The following is an 18,200-nucleotide window of genomic DNA, read 5'->3' as shown; positions in this document are numbered from 1 at the left end:
CTATTTCCTCACTTATTCCACAATCAATCAATCAACACAAACAATGCAGCAAATAATTATACTGTGCATCCTTTAAAAATCATCTTCAAGATATTGAGGCAAAACCATAAAATTGCCCGATTTCCTTTTACAGTGAACATCTTGTCAAACTGAAAATACAAGTTGCTCAACAAAAATGGTAAGCAAAAAAAAAAACATATGCGAACACAAGATGGCAGAATGTTGGGTAAAGATGCATGCACAAGAGAAGAGGAAAAATGTTGTAGGTACCTCTGTCGTCCTATTCACCATCATCTGAAGTAGCATAATTTGGAAAAAGAGGAAATATTAGTTCCACTTACTTTGATTACAAAATTATTTGTGCTGCCAGTGTCATGTGATCTTAACAAAACAGCCAATTTTCCTTTCTTCTCCAAAAAATATATTAATGTTAAAGTAATATTAATTCACATGTTACATTAATCATAATATGTAATATAATATTTTTAGCATATTTTCTACAAGAGCATTTAAGAGCATAAAATGTGTGGGGGGATAACTCAAGATGTGTACCGGCTCTTTTTCTAGTAGCAGAAAGGGGGATCTTGAGAGCATACTGACTCAACTTGCACAAAACTACACATTTAATACAACAATAAGGTTATGCAGTGCATTTATAACTTTATTATATTATTAGATTTGAAGCTGTTGCATTTGATTAGTATTGTGTCTGTCCTTTTATGATATACTAAAATTACAATGCCAAAATGAGACATTTTTTCTAAATTACAAATCCACTGGCATGCTGTGTAGACTTGACAGTATGAAGCACAAGAAAGGGAGGGGGTATTGGTATCCCTAATTCAGGCCTCACCTTTGACTGCACATCTGCATTGTGGTCATTCTGAAGCAATAGGGCTGCAGACTTTGTGTCATCCTTTCTGGCTGCAATATGCAGGGCAGGAAGTCTAACCTTGCCCTTGGTATCATTCTCCAAAAGAATAGCCACCACCTGGTTATGACCTTGTTGTAGTGCCACAGCTAAAGGAGTAAAACCATCCTGAAATAACAAAAACTCACCATGAGCTTGGATTAAAATTCACTAATATCAAGTTGCATATTGTCTTTGAATATCTTAAATGAAAGAAAATGTTACCATTACTGGGAAGTACCAAATGTTGAGCACCCCCCAGTGACTGTCATCACTTACCTGATACCCTGGGCCAGTGCTCATGTTAGCAGAAAACTGCACCGGCCTGGGGTATCTGTGACAAAGCAATCCTCTTCCGTCTATATTCGTTCTTCAGAATCCTGGGGCGAGCACATGCACAGTAGGGCAAAACTTTCTTGTTAAAGTCCGGCTTTTAACTCTACTGCACATGTGCAAGCAGCGCAAAGACAGAACATGGAAGAAGATCGCTTGGTCACAGATACAGTACGTTACTGGTAGCTTGGTAACATGTGGCACCCCCCAGTGATTGTAACGTTCCTTCGCCTCTAATACCTGCCAGTTTAATTATTCCTTGTGTTAATTTTACTCAAAAGGCCATCTGGAAGAAATCTTCTATGAATATTTAATAGTGTATTCAAGTTGTCATTCAACGGAATCATTTAGAGCTTATGAAGTACTGGCACATAATAACTAGCATGTAGAGTACGTATTAGAATATAAAAGTTGAAATTTAAACATTTTTGGAAATTTCAAAACAGGTCACCACTAAATCCTAGTTGCTGACAAGTTGTTGTGGGTTACTAGAACTGGTGAATATATTTATTTTATGAAGTGATGTAATTTCTGTCACATGACTCACTGAACCTTGTTTGTTATAATAAATAATGTACTACTTACTGTAAAATATAAGAATATTAGAAGTCACCTTGGAGTATCATAACCTGTATAAAATCACTAGTCTGGTCATGGAACTCCTCGGTGACTTATAATATTCATATATTTTACTACTATTTATATACACACACGTATGTATATATATATATATATATATATATATATATGGCCACAGTTTTATCCTTTTGCCTAATCAGCCTAAATATGTAATGCTTGAAAAACATTTTTTAATATACATACTTTATAATTGTTGGTATGAGAGCTCTGACAACATTAGGGAACTCATTAAAACATTGTAAATTGTTATTACTATACCTCTGTGGCGGTGCTCTGATTGGCCCCAGTTTCAAGTAAATATTTTACTACATCAATGTGGTTCTCTTGTGCGGCCATATAGAGAGGGGTGAACCCATTCTAGAACAAAAAAAGACATATGTTCATTTACTGGACAATTTATACCAGCTAAAATACACATTTTAAATATTATTGTGCAGCTCACTTTCACCAGATGAAGCCAGTCCTCAGCAAATTTTTTACAATTTTTAAAAGAATCCTGTTTATTTATTAGCATACTTTAATTTGTTGCTAAATAATACAAAATAAATAGTTCAGAGACACCTTCACAAACTTCACACACCATAAACTGAGGAATTGCAAAGATGAACAATCTTCCCATTAATGCAGCATACCTATAAAAGCAGAACAGCAGATATGCCCTGTATGCCAATATAGTCATACTTTACATTTTCTACAAATTATATGAATAAACGTGGCTCTTGAGAAACCAGGCAGTGGTTTGAATGTCAGCTGGGAAGGTGAACAGGAGCACATATGAACAGAAAGATAAATAATCAAAAGCTAGACTCTGACTGATACATCTTAACCCTGGCCTCCAAACAACTTTTGCATTTTAGTTTGAACCAGAGGTTTTAATGGGTTCTAATTCCCCTTGGTGATCAAAATTTGTTTGGGGGCCCCCTTAACATATAAGACAGTTAAAAATATATGAATACAGTGTAATAAAACTCAATGGGCCTGATTCACTAAAGGGCGATAAAACGTGCGCTATTCTTATTGTGCGCTAAAATTTTTACCGCCGCTTAATTTTGGCGATTTTTCGCACGATTCACTATAAGCATAATCGCGCTTTTTTACGCGCGATATTGCAAGCGTTATTTAACTCGCGAAAGACTATTTCAATGCGGTATTTGCCTGTACATGCGCTAAATTACGCGAATAATCGCCGAATATGAATGGTAGCATAGAAATAGTGTATAAAAATTGTTGAAGCATATAAATGGTGTATATAAATATTAGCCACATATAAATAGTAGATGCTTATAAATAGTAGCCACTAGTGATGAGCAAATGTGTTCTGGTTTCTTTAGTGAAAAATTAGCAAATCTTTCAAAAGATCCCCGAAACGGCAAAAATGTTGTGCGGGCAAAAAAATTTTTGCCCGTGACTATTATTTTTTGACACTTGTATCAATTTGTGGATGTGCGGTGAATTTTTGCGTGGCGAATTTTTTCATGCGTTTTGCCATTGGCGGATTGTTTTGTGAAACGCATGAAAAAAATCCGCCGCGAAAAAATTCAACGCACGTCCAAAAATTCGCTGCGAATCCATGCCTGGCGAAACATTTCATCACTTGTAACCAAATAGGAATAGTTGCGCAAATGAACGCACGCCATGTTAGCCATACACGCCAATACTTGCGGAAAATTACTGTATTAAAAATGAACATTTCGCTGCAAACTGGCGGCTGCGTCACTCTGGGGGAAACACAGACTTGAATAAATAACACTGTAAGTCCATATTTTATTGCAAAAAATCATTTACTGTACTTTTGTATAATTTTTCGCCTGCCTGTAGTAGGTGTTAATTTTCGTATAGCCGAATGCGATATTTAGCGCGCAAAAGTTATAGTGAATCATGCGATCGTATTCTTTTCAGCGCGGAAATTAACGCAAAACGGTAAAACTAGTGCGAGAAATACCCCATGCGAAAATGGCGATTTTTCGCACGCGATAATACTATGGTGAATCGCGCGCAAGTTATTTTGCGTTTTTTAACGCGAAAAAGCATGCGATAATTTTTATCGCCCTTTAGTGAATCAGGCCCAATGTGTTATAGATTTAGGACACACTATAGTATCTTCTATCATAATGATGTGCATTAATATTTCTCTTTAAAGGAGAAGGAAAGTCATTTTGGCATTTTACTGCCAATAGATTCGCCACATTAGTGCCACCTAAAATGCTATATTTATTCAGCAAAAAGCTTTACCTTATCTGGAATACCCTTGGTCCCGAGCATTCTGGATAATGGGTCCTATACCTGTACCAATTTATTGGAAGGCAGCTCTATGTATCCATCTCTGTTTTCAATGCATTATCCAGTGGCCTTTCTAAGAATTTTAGGCTGCCATTCTTTTCTACATAGTTAAACATTATGTAAACATTATGTTTAACTATGCTTTTGACACCACGGGGAAAATTTATTAAAATTGAGTTTGGGTATTAAAATGCAGATGTAAAAAAAGATAACCTCGACAAAACTCATTTGTGGTTCTTAAGAATATTTTTGAATATATTAACGTTCACATATTTTCCGCTGTGTTTTTTCTAGAATCATAAAAAAGAGCAAACTTGAATTTCATGAAATTAGCCCATTACGATATACTTGATAAATCAAAACATGGTAGCGGCGACCTCTAACATGTGGAAAAAACAATCATTCTTAGCATGAAAGCCAAACATGGATGTGCCATAAAACCATACCATGCAACTGTGATCTGCACAACTATAAGCTGCCACGAAGGGTTTCATAGCAACATAACCTTTGTTACCTGACATCTAAGGAGACTGCAAATATACTGTTAATCATCTGCAATTTAAAACTGGCTTTGACTGCATAGGTGTCAAAAGATTGAAATTTGTTAAGTTCCTTGTCAATGAAATTCTCAGCATGAGGCCGGATGTTGGAATCAAGTATATCACACGTTTCGTCAACAAATTTATTGTTTGGTTTCATCTTACAGCACCCTTTCCACTCATGCCATTCAGAACACATGTATAAATTCTAAAGGCACCAGATGTAAGGATTTCATTTCCCTCTCAGAATTAGCATCTGTCTTTTTCCATCCACATGAGATTAGAGCCAAACTGCCCAAAAACTAGAAGAGGACTTTGGGTGAAACATTACTCTTGAAAGCAATTTACTTCTCTAGAGCTAAAACTGCTCAGCCAGATAACCAAGACTTATTTAGGGTTTAATAGTACAACTTTTATACTATAAAAGGAAGACTAAATGTACCACCCCCCCCCTCCAAAAAAGTTGTTACTTTTTCAAGATTTACTATGTGTCCAAACGGCTAAAAATTAGAATCTGACAATTCGCCAGCCAAAACTTGCAGAGATTATGTAGAAGTCAATGGCAGATGTCCCTACATTTTCCTGGTTTGTGTGCAGTAAATCGAAAAACTATTCGAAAAAGTCGCCATTTCTGTGACTTTTTTCCCACACTTTCAGTTCAGATTTCTTAGTAGTTGTTAGACATTCGTGGAAATATGGGAAATGTTAGAGTTTTAGTTAATCAATAAACAAGAATGAAAGTCAGCTGACTGGGCATAGCAACATGCTGATGAAAACCCCTTTTGGACAGAATACTAGTATAACAAGAGACATTTTATTTTAGCAAAGGTTTGGCATTTCCTAATTTGATTTTCGTTTAGCAAGTGCCAAGTGCTCTTTGGGAATACATTCACTCACAAATGGAATGTGTGCAGTCTGCAGCTGTGATCACATTTACTGAAGTGAAGAGGACTTAATGTCTTGCTTTGCAGAAATGGAATTCTGTTACAAGTTAAGCACCCAGTGAAACATGCACAAAGTACAATCTGTCTCTGAGGAAAATGCTGGAATCTTTAATTATAAATATCTATTTATTTAAGGAGATAATTAAGAAATGACAGGCTAATTGTAAAAGGAAATTCTAAAGGCTACTGATATAATAGGTTGCAGAAGACATTTACAGTATATACAGTATATATGTTGCAGCCTATGCCACTACTGCCAAGTGAGAAAGGACTTAGCTGAGGGTAAACTGGCATGCTGTAGGCCTGTGCTTAATTCTTCTCTAATGGATATATATTTATATATATTACTGCCCTTAATATTCTTGCAAGAAATAATGAGCGAATCTGTCCCATTTTGCATTGCCGAAAAACTGTGAAAATGGCAAAAAAATCCAGAATTTTTTTTTTTCATGCGCAGCAATTTTTGACGTGACTGCAACATCTTTGACGCAACCGCAAGTTTTTCCACAGTGACATATTGCAGCCATTTGGCAAAAATATTTGTCATGAAATGCAGAAATCCGCTGTGAATTCCAACATAATTAAAGGCACATGCTAAGTCACGTGCACTGCAACTTTCATGCAATGCACCAATACGAAAGCAAATTTGTTTTGGCAAACCTCATGAATGTAGCTGTTGTGCAATTTTCCCTGATGGTGTATTGGAATAGCATCATTTCATGTGTACAGTCAGTGTAAGACTGGTGTGTCTGAAGCCCTCCGGGGCTGTCACCTCAGGGGCCGCCATTTTCAAACTCGCCTACACCTCACCACTAACTTTCCGCCGCATTCTTCTTACTTGTGCCCCTGATCAGTGGTGGGGGAGGAGCAATCAAATCAACCTATGTTCCTGACTTATACCTGAGACAGTGGAACTCACAAGGATCGAGGCCACTGGGCATCTCAGACCCAGTGTACAAAAATGGCACCCGAGCTAGTAAATAAGGCAAAATTTAATAAAAAGTTCAAAGTTTGCTGCTGGTCTAATCACATATAGCAACCAATCAGCAGGAAGCACATACAGATCACCTGTTCTAAGCTGATCAGCAAACATCGTATTGGTTTCTATGGGTTACTGCACCTGGAAAAATTTAGTTCATTTTATTAGATAAGTTTGGATATTTTTATGACAAAGTACAGAATACCTTTTTGTTGCTGGTGTTACTGAAGTCCACATACTACTCAGTAAGCCTGAGCTGCTCCCTAATCCCTTTGCAAGAACCACAGCAACACTCAAAGGATGAAGCTCTCCCTTCTTAGAACTAATAGCTCATGTTTATTTCTTGGGGTAAAGTGCATTCTGAGAAACTCTTCTCTAAAAGTATAATCTGTAAAGTCTGATATACCCAAAGGAAACCATGAAAGCAATGTGTAATCTCTTATCAGAGGATTGAAAACTCTCCATACATCATAAAGATTATGTTGGGCAAATACTGTAGTTTAGTAATGTGTTGGGAGTTATAATCATTTTAGAAGCACCAAATTCTTCTATAATCTATATATACTACTGCCCTTAATATTCTTGCAAGAAATAATGAGCGAGTCTGTCCCAATTTGCATTGCCGAAAAACTGGCAAAGTGGCAGAAAATTCCTGAAACATTGCACAAAGCCAGTCAGTGACGCCCATTTTGAAAACTGTAAGGAGTCCAAAGTAAAAGGCAAATAATTTAAAAACTATAAAAAGAAAAAATAAGGTCCAATTAAAAAGTTTCTTAGAATCATACATTTTATAACATATAAAAAGTTAACATAAAGGTAAATCACCCTATTTAGATTTATTATGGTGCATGAACCGATTGTCTGCCCTGAAGAATCTGGAATATAGCCAAAGGGTCAAGGAGATAAATGCCCAAGGTCTCTATGATCACAAATTAAGAGCAGGTTTTACTGCCAAAAATATCTTACATTATTAGTCCATAAAATAATTATTTATTTAGGATAAATCCAAAAAAATAGCACTTTTAACAGGCAAATCTTGTGTAAATATGTTTTCTTCAGAAAACTGTCCAAGTAAGAGAAGAGCCTGCAGGATGGCGAGGGTCCAGACTTACAGGGAATTAGAGAGAGGGCTTTAAAACACCCGTGTGCCATTATCCTTATTCAACAACAGTAAGACAGGCACAGGTCATTAAATCATGAATTTAAATGCAATTTACAGAACACTGTCTAAACAAGGGAAATTGAGTATGACTGCTGGGATGTTCTAAAGCACACAAGATAATCTGCAAAAAGTATAAAAGTGTCTACATATCAAAAATTCTGTTTGCATCCGCATTGCTCAAAATGACCTCTGTGCCAGACAAGAGTTACTGCCTTTAATACACCATGGGACATTATTGGCCGAATGCCACATTAATCCAAGGAAAATCCCTTGGGGCAGGGTTAGCCACCACTGAATGAAGATCTCTCTACTGGCAAATAACTGGCGGTTGTCATCATGCTGTATTTTAAACTCCAAAGTCAGTAATGACAACAATTTTAATCCCGCTCATGCAGCAGCCCAGATATCCTGAAAGCCCTGGCACTGTATGATCTCTAGAGAACAATGTGAAAGCCTTCCTAACCCACATTACATTGCTGTTATTCTGCAAGTGGTAAATTTTCGGATGTACAAAACCCCTCTCCTGTATAGAAACTTCAAGGAAATCACTGCTTTGGAACAATGACAAGTTTCTGTGTGAGGTCTGCAGTCATTCTTGCCATGGTTAGCATTCACACTGTCTATAAAATATACATCTACTAGATTTTTTTCCCTTTTCTTTGGCAATTTAAAAGCTTAAAACACAAAAATATATGTAACACGTTGGAAACTTGCTATATTATAACATTCCATTAGGGAATTAAATCATTTTAAGTGGTAGCCCTGCAAAACATCCCTTTCAGCTTCTCCTATTTCAAACCTCTCCCTTCTAAGTCAAAATCAAATTGAAGACGTTGTGGATCCTTTTATAGATTTGTAAACAGATGGTTAAAATTTTAAAGTTATTAATTAAAATGAAACCATTTGTAAAAGAGTAAATATGTTTGTTAACCCCCTCATATACTATAATATTTTTTCTTCACCTTGTTGGCCCCCTTTGGGTAGGTCTAGAATGAGAATATTTTTAAACAGTTATTAGTACTGGATTAAAGGGACAGATCCCCTTTATAAAGTAAAAAAAAAATCTAAAACTAAAGACCAGATACAAAATGTTTAAGTACATGACAATCATACTAAAAGGTACTTAAAGTAAATTAAGATGAACTACCCTTTAAATGCACATAGTTCCAAATCCATCATTTATCTATCTACTAGGAAGCTTAATAACCTTTTGCTTTCAAATCATTATATTTCATTTGTTCAGTATAACACATCATATTATATATGTATGAAAGTTCAAGATCTTCAGACACAGTTGACAGACTTACCTGAGACTGAGCATTGATATTAGCACCTTGCTTGACAAGTATCTTGACCACCTCTGCCTGTCCAGCCAATGAGGCAATATGTAGAGCTGTGTTTCCTTTCTGTAAAAAATACATTATGCCTTATAATCATTTCAAATCACAATAAAAACAATGCAACAGCAGTCTAGATAAGTAAAAATCAAATCTATTCTTAGGTTCTTAGAATTATATAGGTTCTGACTCATGAACTTTGCTAAATAACTGAAAAGTTTCTAAAAAGCTTAAAGGAGAAGGAAAGGCTAATAAAGAGTTAATCTCAAGCTGCAGACATACCTTCAGTTGTCTCAATAGTGCCCTTAAGTCTCCCCATATTTTACCTGTTCAGTAGATCTGAAGCCAAACAGGAATAAAAAACGCTGAGCTGTGTAAAGAAGTTACCATAATGCCTCACTCCTGCACAGACATGCAGACCAAGTGAACATGCTCAGTTAGTAAGTATAGTTAGTAGTTAGTTAGTAGTATGAGTCAGCTTCCTGCTGATTGGCTCAGATCCACATTCCTAAGGGGGGGGGAGCGAGTTCTCAGTATTCTTGACCGAGGGGGGAGCAGGAAAGAGCAGAGAACAGAAAGCTGCGTGTCTCTGGCACAGGAATTACAGACACAACTAATCTTTTTTCAGAGAACTCAGTGCAGCGTTTCTGTGAGTGCTTATGGCTGTATTTACATATCTTAATACCTCCTGATAAAGCTTACTTAGTTTTTACCTTTCTTTCTCCTTTAAGTGGAAAAAATTATTTGAGATCATTAGAGGGAAAATTCTTGACCTTTCATAAATCTGCCCCTCTATGTACACAAGTACCCTCAGCATTCTTGCATTCTATATATAAAGGCAGGACTAAACTTTACCCAATAAGTGACTGTAGCAAAAAGTAAATATCATATTTATGCACCTGGGCCTGAGAGCATTTAATCACTTGAAACACTGCAATATATAACTGCTGTTATAATGGCATAAAACGGGCAAATGCTGCAGAATGTAAATGGAACAGTAATAAAATAGTAATATGGAAAAACTACTGGAAAGATTATGTAGGGTGAGAGCTTTCATGTGCTTGAAAAAAGCATTTTATATACAGGATTCAAAGAATAGACTTTCAATGACCAATGTGTGGCTATCATTCTCTGACAGTATTTATCTATGAGTTAAAGAGATCACCTCGTGTCCTGGACCCACAAAATATATTTCTGTACCTTGGTTGCAGAATCTACTGCAGATCCTCTTTCCATTAATTCTTGCACAAGGCCAATATGCCCCTCTTTGGCTGCAAGGTGCAGAGCATTGAGTCCATTCTGTAAAATGAAGTGGCCATTAATTTTTTCCTTAAGAACGTAGAATGTATAAATTATTTACTTTGCATGGAGTCAACAATAAACAACACAGCACCAATTGCATCAATGCAAAATTTATTATCATTCTGTCATAGACAACCCCAAAAATGTGACCAGTAGAAAGTGAGCAACCACTTAGAGAACTGTACCGCTTCTCTTAAATGCAATGATGGGAATACTTGTTTTCTGCTGATTCTAGCTTTTTTGCAGTGTTGTTCTGGTACCATGGGTTTCTCATGACTCTTTGGGTAATGAACTCTTTGTATACACACTTTTCATAGTAGAGCTTGCTATGAAATTAGCACCAGAGGCAAGTTCCATGCAGAATATAATTGAATGTAATTGTTGAGAGGGTTGAACACAAAGCTATACAGGTTAGTTTTGTAGTGTTCTGTTAAGCCCTTAAACAAACAGTTGTTTTTATAGGTGTAATAGTACATTAAAATCTGTCTTATGCTCATCTGAGAAAACAGATTACGTTTGGTGTGTTGCTGTAAGTGCCATAATACCATATCCCCATAATTCACCTCTAGCCTTAGCTTCCAAACCTCAAGCAGTAGCACCTGAACATCACCCAAATTTGCACACAATGTAACTGTGCAGCTGCACAAATAAGTTAAAAATATTGGAGGAGATATATTGTACAAGGCCATTCACTAGCTAAGGATGCTAGGAAACATTTAACCAGTACTGGATGTCCCTATAGGTTTATTCTGCAGCACTTATGTAAGTCTGTAGGAAGCTATAAACTTTTACGAAAAGGCTACAGATAATATTACCCACAGTCTCACTCATGCAACATACCTAGTTTCTTTTATTTTCTCATTTTACTGTTTCTATACAAACTGACAAATCTATCAGGCGAAGAAACAGAGCAATGGGAAATGGCCCTCCAGTAATTCAGAGCTTTCTGGACATTGGGCTTCTGCATAAGAGATCTCATACCTCTGCCTGTCTATCTACGTATCTATCTATCTCTATCTAATATGTCCAAAACTGGTTGCAACGGAGTGCAAGTGCACTGGGATTCAATTCGCTGCTTCAAACACTCAATATAAAAAACAAAAGTAATGCTAATTAGGTGCAATTGAAAAGAAGTTTTCAAGTAACTACTTTTTAATTGCACTTAATTAGGATTACTTTTGTTCTATATATATATATATATACTTTTGTTTTATACATATATATGTATATATATATATATATATATATATATATATATATATACAGGTCCTTTTCAAAAAATTAGCATATTGTGATAAAGTTCATTATTTTCTGTAATGTACTGATAAACATTAGACTTTCATATATTTTAGATTCATTACACACAACTGAAGTAGTTCAAGCCTTTTCTTGTTTTAATATTGATGATTGTGGCATACAGCTCATGAAAACCCAAAATTCCTATCTCAAAAAATTAGCATATCATGAAAAGGTTCTCTAAACGAGCTATTCACCTAATCATCTGAATCAACAAATTAACTCTAAAAACCTGCAAAAGATTCCTGAGGCTCTTAAAAACTCCCAGCCTGGTTCATTACTCAAAACCGCAATCATGGGTAAGACTGCCAACCTGACTGCTGTCCAGAAGGCCATCATTGACACCCTCAAGCAAGAGGGTAAGACACAAAAAGAAATTTCTGAACAAATAGGCTGTTCCCAGAGTGCTGTATCAAGGCACCTCAGTGGGAAGTCTGTGGGAAGGAAAAAGTGTGGCAGAAAACGCTGCACAACGAGAAGAGGTGACTGGGCCCTGAGGAAGATTGTGGAGAAGGACCGATTCCTGACCTTGGGGGACCTGCAGAAGCAGTGGACTGAGTCTGGAGTAGAAACATCCAGAGCCACCGTGTACAGGCGCGTGCAGGAAATGGGCTACAGGTGCTGCATTCCCCAGGTCAAGCCACTTTTGAACCAGAAACAGCGGCAGAAGCGCCTGACCTGGGCTACAGAGAAGCAGCACTGGACTGTTGCTCAGTGGTCCAAAGTATGTCATTCGGAAATCAAGGTGCCAGAGTCTGGAGGAAGACTGGGGAGAGGGAAATGCCAAAATGCCTGAAGTCCAGTGTCAAGTACCCACAGTCAGTGATGGTCTGGGGTGCCATGTCAGCTGCTGGTGTTGGTCCACTGTGTTTTATCAAGGGCAGGGTCAATGCAGCTAGCTATCAGGAGATTTTGGAGCACTTCATGCTTCCATCTGCTGAAAAGCTTTATGGAGATGAAGATTTCATTTTTCAGCATGACCTGGCACCTGCTCACAGTGCCAAAACCACTGGTAAATGGTTTACTGACCATGGTATTACTGTGCTCAATTGGCCTGCCAACTCTCCTGACCTGAACCCCATAGAGAATCTGTGGGATATTGTGAAGAGAAAGTTGAGAGACACAAGACCCAACACTCTGGATGAGCTTAAGGCCGCTATTGAAGCATCCTGGGCCTCCATAACACCTGAGCAGTGCCACAGGCTGATTGCCTCCATGCCACGCCACATTGAAGCAGTCATTTCTGCAAAAGGATTCCCGACCAAGTATTGAGTGCATAACTGAACATAATTATTTGAAGGTTGACTTTTTTTGTATTAAAAACACTTTTCTTTTATTGGGCGGATGAAATATGCTAATTTTTTGAGATAGGAATTTTGGGTTTTCATGAGCTGTATGCCACAATCATCAATATTAAAACAAGAAAAGGCTTGAACTACTTCAGTTGTGTGTAATGAATCTAAAATATATGAAAGTCTAATGTTTATCAGTACATTACAGAAAATAATGAACTTTATCACAATATGCTAATTTTTTGAAAAGGACCTGTATATATATATATATGTGTGTGTGTGTGTGTGTGTATTTATTATATCTTCTTCAACTATCACATACTAAACATGTTTTAAAAGGTTGTGTGGAAAACTACAAGTTCATTAAAAATGCCACTGAGCTAATTTAAGAAATACAACTAAAGGCAGTAAGTGAATGTTAAGTAATTGAAAGTACCAGTTATGTGATCACTCAGTACTCATCTGTCTGCCCCCTTAGACTTAAATATAGCACTTAATGAATGAACATTTTAGGAAACTTAAACAAGCTGTTTTATCCATGGGGAAAATCAACATTATAAAGCAAGTAAGTCACTGTAAAACTCATAAACAGGGAGACTAATTCAGCTGCGCTATTGTTAATACGTTTTCACAAGTGACAAATCCATAGAAGTGTCAGTTAATAAGAAATGCAAATGCATTTCTTGCTACATTGATAGAACATTCAGAAATGCAATCAAGGATCCAACAGTAAATGTAATATTTTTGTATCTTTTAAGGAAACTACATATCTAAACGCATACATCTGAAGCCTGTATACTCAGTACACACCTAAAAGTCCAACATATCCAGAATCTCATTACTATGCTTCCAAGTCTTGCCCAAAGAGGATCCCCAGCCTGCTGCCTATTCACTTCTTTGGTTGCAGGTTTTTCTTGCATACAAACCAACTTCCAAGAGCTCTTATGCTTTTATCAATGTGTCACCCCATATACAACTTCACATGAGGAATTGTGGCTATAAGGGTTTATATTGGCAAAAGTTTGAATGAGAGGCCTTAAAACATAAACACAGACTGAAAAAAAACCAATACAAATGTATTCTTTCAATCAATCTGGCTTACTAGATGAATGATCCTAGCCATTAGAATTAAATATATTAGCTACTCTCTAAATAATAATCATCCTCACTTGAAGCTTTTCCACAATGTGCACCCTACTAACTGAATTGAACACTGAGTGTACACTAGCATCTGCTTGTTATACAATAAGCCAGAAGACCAAAGGTTGCCACTCTTCTGGAAAAATACCATCTTTTTCGCCCATATAAACATTGATAGCAAATATAATTCCTGACATTTGGATGTGGAACCATTATCAGGGTGAAGACACACAGAGTAGAAGCTACTTTTCATGGCTATAAAAATAGACAATGCTGATCATTTACTGATAATTGTCTCTACGTGTGTTTTAGCAGAGGCAATTCTCAGTATTGTCTATGGCAGGGTATTTTCTGGAGTCTAGTGGCTGTGAAAAAGTAGCAGCTACTAGTAGCTCCACGTGTCTTCAGCCTAAAGCTGTTTTGCAGCTGTAATGGACAGGACAACTCAAAAACATTCCATTTATTTTAGTAAATTGTTCTATCCTAACAGGGCTTTAGATGTGCCTTTCACCCACAAGCAGTCCAAATGAGCACCTTACGAATGACAAGAAAGACAAATCTAAGGTGATATATTCTACTCACAAAATACTTCTTACGTGGTACCCATCAGAACATCACTTAGTCTCTGCACCCCATGCCAGTCACAAAGATCTGTACCTGACACAATAGACACAAATGTCGGCAAACCTAGGGGTTTTATCCCGTTTATTTCCAGAGTAGCGATACAGATGTAGGGGCATATTTACTAAATAGTGAAAGTTTTTTTCTTTACAAATATTTCCAAAAATTTAGTAGGGCAAATTAGCTATATGTTGGTGAAATGTACCTTCATGCTGGCGCATCTTTTTCGCCAGGTGAAAGTGCTGCAGTGCAATACTGTGAATATTTATCATGACAACAACAATACATTTTCGGGAAGAGAAATTTTGCCAGGTTCAGGCTGGTGAACTACTATTGTAAAGAAAGTGCAGCCACTTTTGCACCTCATTATCTACTGTATGTCCTCTCTTCCATGCTAATATTCTGCATAAGTCATTTCTTTATGGCATATAATCTCTAGAGAATGTTTCCACTACAAATATAAGGGGAAAATCTGCATTGATTTTGTTTTTTTAATTTACTCCAGCAAACTTATGATTTTATTTAACTATGTGGTGGTGTTTGTGAAAATATGCCTGATGTACTTAAGCAGAGTTAGAAAAGTAGAAACATTACACTAGTAAATATGCCCCATTGCAAAAGATGTTATATACACATATTGCTCCTTTATCAAAAATTTGAAGTGTACCTTGGTATATGAACCTCAGTATTTTTTTTAGGAAGCATTTGTTTTGCCCCTGTCTTTTCAATATCCCATAATGACCAGTGTATAACAAAATGGGAAGCAGGCCCTGTAGCAGTTGTGGACTGAGGAGCATAGAGGGCCTAGTTGGGACTTAACTGATGAGCAATTTCAAAAAATGAAAAACAAATTATCTACCTAAAGTTTTAATATTAAAATAATATTGCTATGGGGCCCAGAAACCCATTTCTGTTTACTCCACTGTCCCATGTATTGTCCCATTAATACTTTATTCTAAAGACACAAATGAAAAGTGCAACTTCTTCTTGGTATGTATTTGGTATCTAGCTACCATTTTTCTTAGAACACACATCAAAGTTTGTTTCCATTATCTTTTTGTGCATTTATTCAATAGCAAGAAGGAAAAAGGCATAACACTCTGTTTGTACTCCAGCTATGTGAAGAGCCTGACATATTGTCCTTGTGGCTGCTGCTTCACCCACACTTCTTCTGAGGTTATTGGGGGGTCGTGTGAAAGAGACATTATTCCTAGCTGGGAAAGAACTAGCAAGATATAAATGAGGCAGAGTAAAACTGGCCATTTTTGCTGGGGAGATATAGAAGTTGAAAGCACACCCAGATTTTTAGGCAAAGCAGAGAAAAGGACTCTTAGGTAATGAATAGTTAGGAGCATTAGCATCATTAGGACAAGATTGAAAGGACAAAATTGTCTATTTTAACACAGACAGAAATTATACTGCTTCAGTGTAGTTATAACAGTATCAAAGATGGTGAAACACCGTTAATGTAGTGAGGAAATGGAATCTATAGAGTAGCACAGCACTTCAGTAAATGGTTGGAAGCATGACCATTGCAGTCACTACTGAATAGGTTTACTTATTTTTTAATATTTTTTGGAAATGATTGTTTTAGAAATGAATTCATTGCAATTTCTCCCCTCACATGTCTCAGTAGCAGCTTAATATGCCTGGTCGCTGATTTCCTAAATTACATTTTTTGGCATTTCAAAGCAATGGAATGTTCAGCCTCTACTGAGCAATAAAGACATTTACAGAGCAACTGTTACAATTAGATATACAGATATAGGAACAGTTATCTGGAAACGTGTTATCCAGAAAGGTATGAATTATGGAAGGCCATCTACTTTAGACTCAATTGTAATCACATCATTCACATTTTTAAAAATGATTACCTTTTTCTCTGTAATAATAAAACAGTACCTGTACTTGATCCCAACTTAGGTATAATTAATCCTTACTGGGGGCAAAACAATCCTATTGGTTTTATTGAACAGTTAAAATATTTTTTTAGTACACTTATGGAAAGACCCTATTTCTAGAAAAACCCAAGTCCCAAGCATTCTGGATAATAGGTCCCACCAAAAAATAGAAATTGGAAAAATATTTAAAAAGTCAAATGGTGTACTATTTGAATTTGTAAAACATAAAAACACTTTAGCTTTTTGCTTGAGAGCTGTCCAGAATGAGAGCTGTCCAGAATGAGCTTTAGATTATCTGAAGTATTCAGGGCTGGGGGTGCATGGATTTCCAGAGGTAGTTCTTGTTGCTTAGGTTATCCCTGTACTGACATCAGCATATCTACACTAAACAGACTACATAATATTCCCCTTGTACCCAGTAATTCCAATCAAACTTATCAGAGCTGAGAAAAGTGAAAGCAAATTAAATATCGAAGTGAGTGGAACTGGATTTTGGTAGCCCAGCTGCCCCTGTATGGGGTCCTCCCATTGTGGCTACACAGATTCCCTATGCCAGGGGTCAATTCTTAAATAAATGTCAGCTAACAGCCTCTTTAAATATGACATATAATTTATAAGACAAAAGGAAATATTTTTGTACCTGGTTAGAAGTATTAATGTCTATGCCACCTTTCAGGTACTCCACAACTTTGTCCAAATTGCCAGATCGTGCAGCTCTGAGAAAGCTTGCATTGCTGTCTGACTGTAGAAAGAAAAACAACATTGCAATATGTTACTAACAGTACGTGACACTCACTTACATGTTATCCATGTATATAATGGGATGGGACCACTGTACAAAAACTGGTTTAATTGAAGACTGATGTTCAGGTTATATCCTATTAATGTGAGCTGTTATCCTATATCCTTCTAACACGGTCGGACTGGGGGGTGAAGGACGCACCAGGGCTCCCGCCCCAGGGGCCCTGCAGGTGCCCGCACCGCACCCCCCCATAGGGGCCCCCCTAATCCCCCTCCCAGGGCCCCCCACCCGATGTCCTTCCCTGAGAGCATAAATTTAACGCATCAGGGGAGGAGCGGTTGGGCAAGGGGGAGCACAGGTAAGGGATGGGTCTGGGCCGCCGGGGCCCACCAGGATTTTTCCCGGGGTCCCGGCGGCCCAGTCCGACCCTGTCTTTAATGTAGAGCTGTTTATCCAGAAAAGACCATTAATTACCCCACAAGAAGTTTACAATCGGCAAACACATTGCAAACTAGTAGAAACAGTTGGAGCTGTGAACAAAGCCAAGGTATTAAAATTCAAGTACCAAATATACAGCTGAATAAAGGGCAAGTGGGCCAAATTAAGGTGCCCCTTTGGTGCTGCCTAAACCAGCACCAAATGGTTAAACATCTGGTGCGGTGACCAAAACCAAGGTATCACAATACAAGCACCAAATATACAGCTGGAAAAAGGGCAAGTGGTCCAAAGTCAAGTGCCCCTTCTGCTCATTTATCAAAGTTGCCCTGTTGTCCAGAGCAGTCC

At 37.3% G+C, this 18,200-nt stretch overlaps 1 protein-coding gene across 49 annotated transcripts in view; it reads right to left on the bottom strand.

The window, feature by feature from the left end:
- Positions 1–18,200, bottom strand: part of ank2 (ankyrin 2, neuronal) — a 284,604-nt gene that overhangs the window by 89,698 nt on the left and 176,706 nt on the right. For 40 of the 49 annotated variants that reach the window (XM_031902875.1, XM_031902887.1, XM_012969088.3 and 37 more), the window contains 6 exons: positions 17,316–17,417; positions 10,324–10,422; positions 9,094–9,192; positions 2,141–2,239; positions 854–1,039; positions 271–294 (listed from right to left, as the gene is read on the bottom strand). In XM_031902875.1, the coding sequence (XP_031758735.1) occupies positions 271–294; positions 854–1,039; positions 2,141–2,239; positions 9,094–9,192; positions 10,324–10,422; positions 17,316–17,417 (609 nt within the window). The remainder of the gene's footprint in view (positions 1–270; positions 295–853; positions 1,040–2,140; positions 2,240–9,093; positions 9,193–10,323; positions 10,423–17,315; positions 17,418–18,200) is intronic. The other 9 variants (XM_031902900.1, XM_031902849.1, XM_031902986.1 and 6 more) reach the window with 1 other exon arrangement.

This window comes from Xenopus tropicalis, chromosome 1 (genome assembly GCF_000004195.4).
Source record: "Xenopus tropicalis strain Nigerian chromosome 1, UCB_Xtro_10.0, whole genome shotgun sequence".
Lineage (NCBI taxonomy): Eukaryota > Metazoa > Chordata > Amphibia > Anura > Pipidae > Xenopus > Xenopus tropicalis.
Note: the sequence above shows the minus strand (reverse complement) of the source record. Positions and strands in the feature narration are given on the sequence as shown.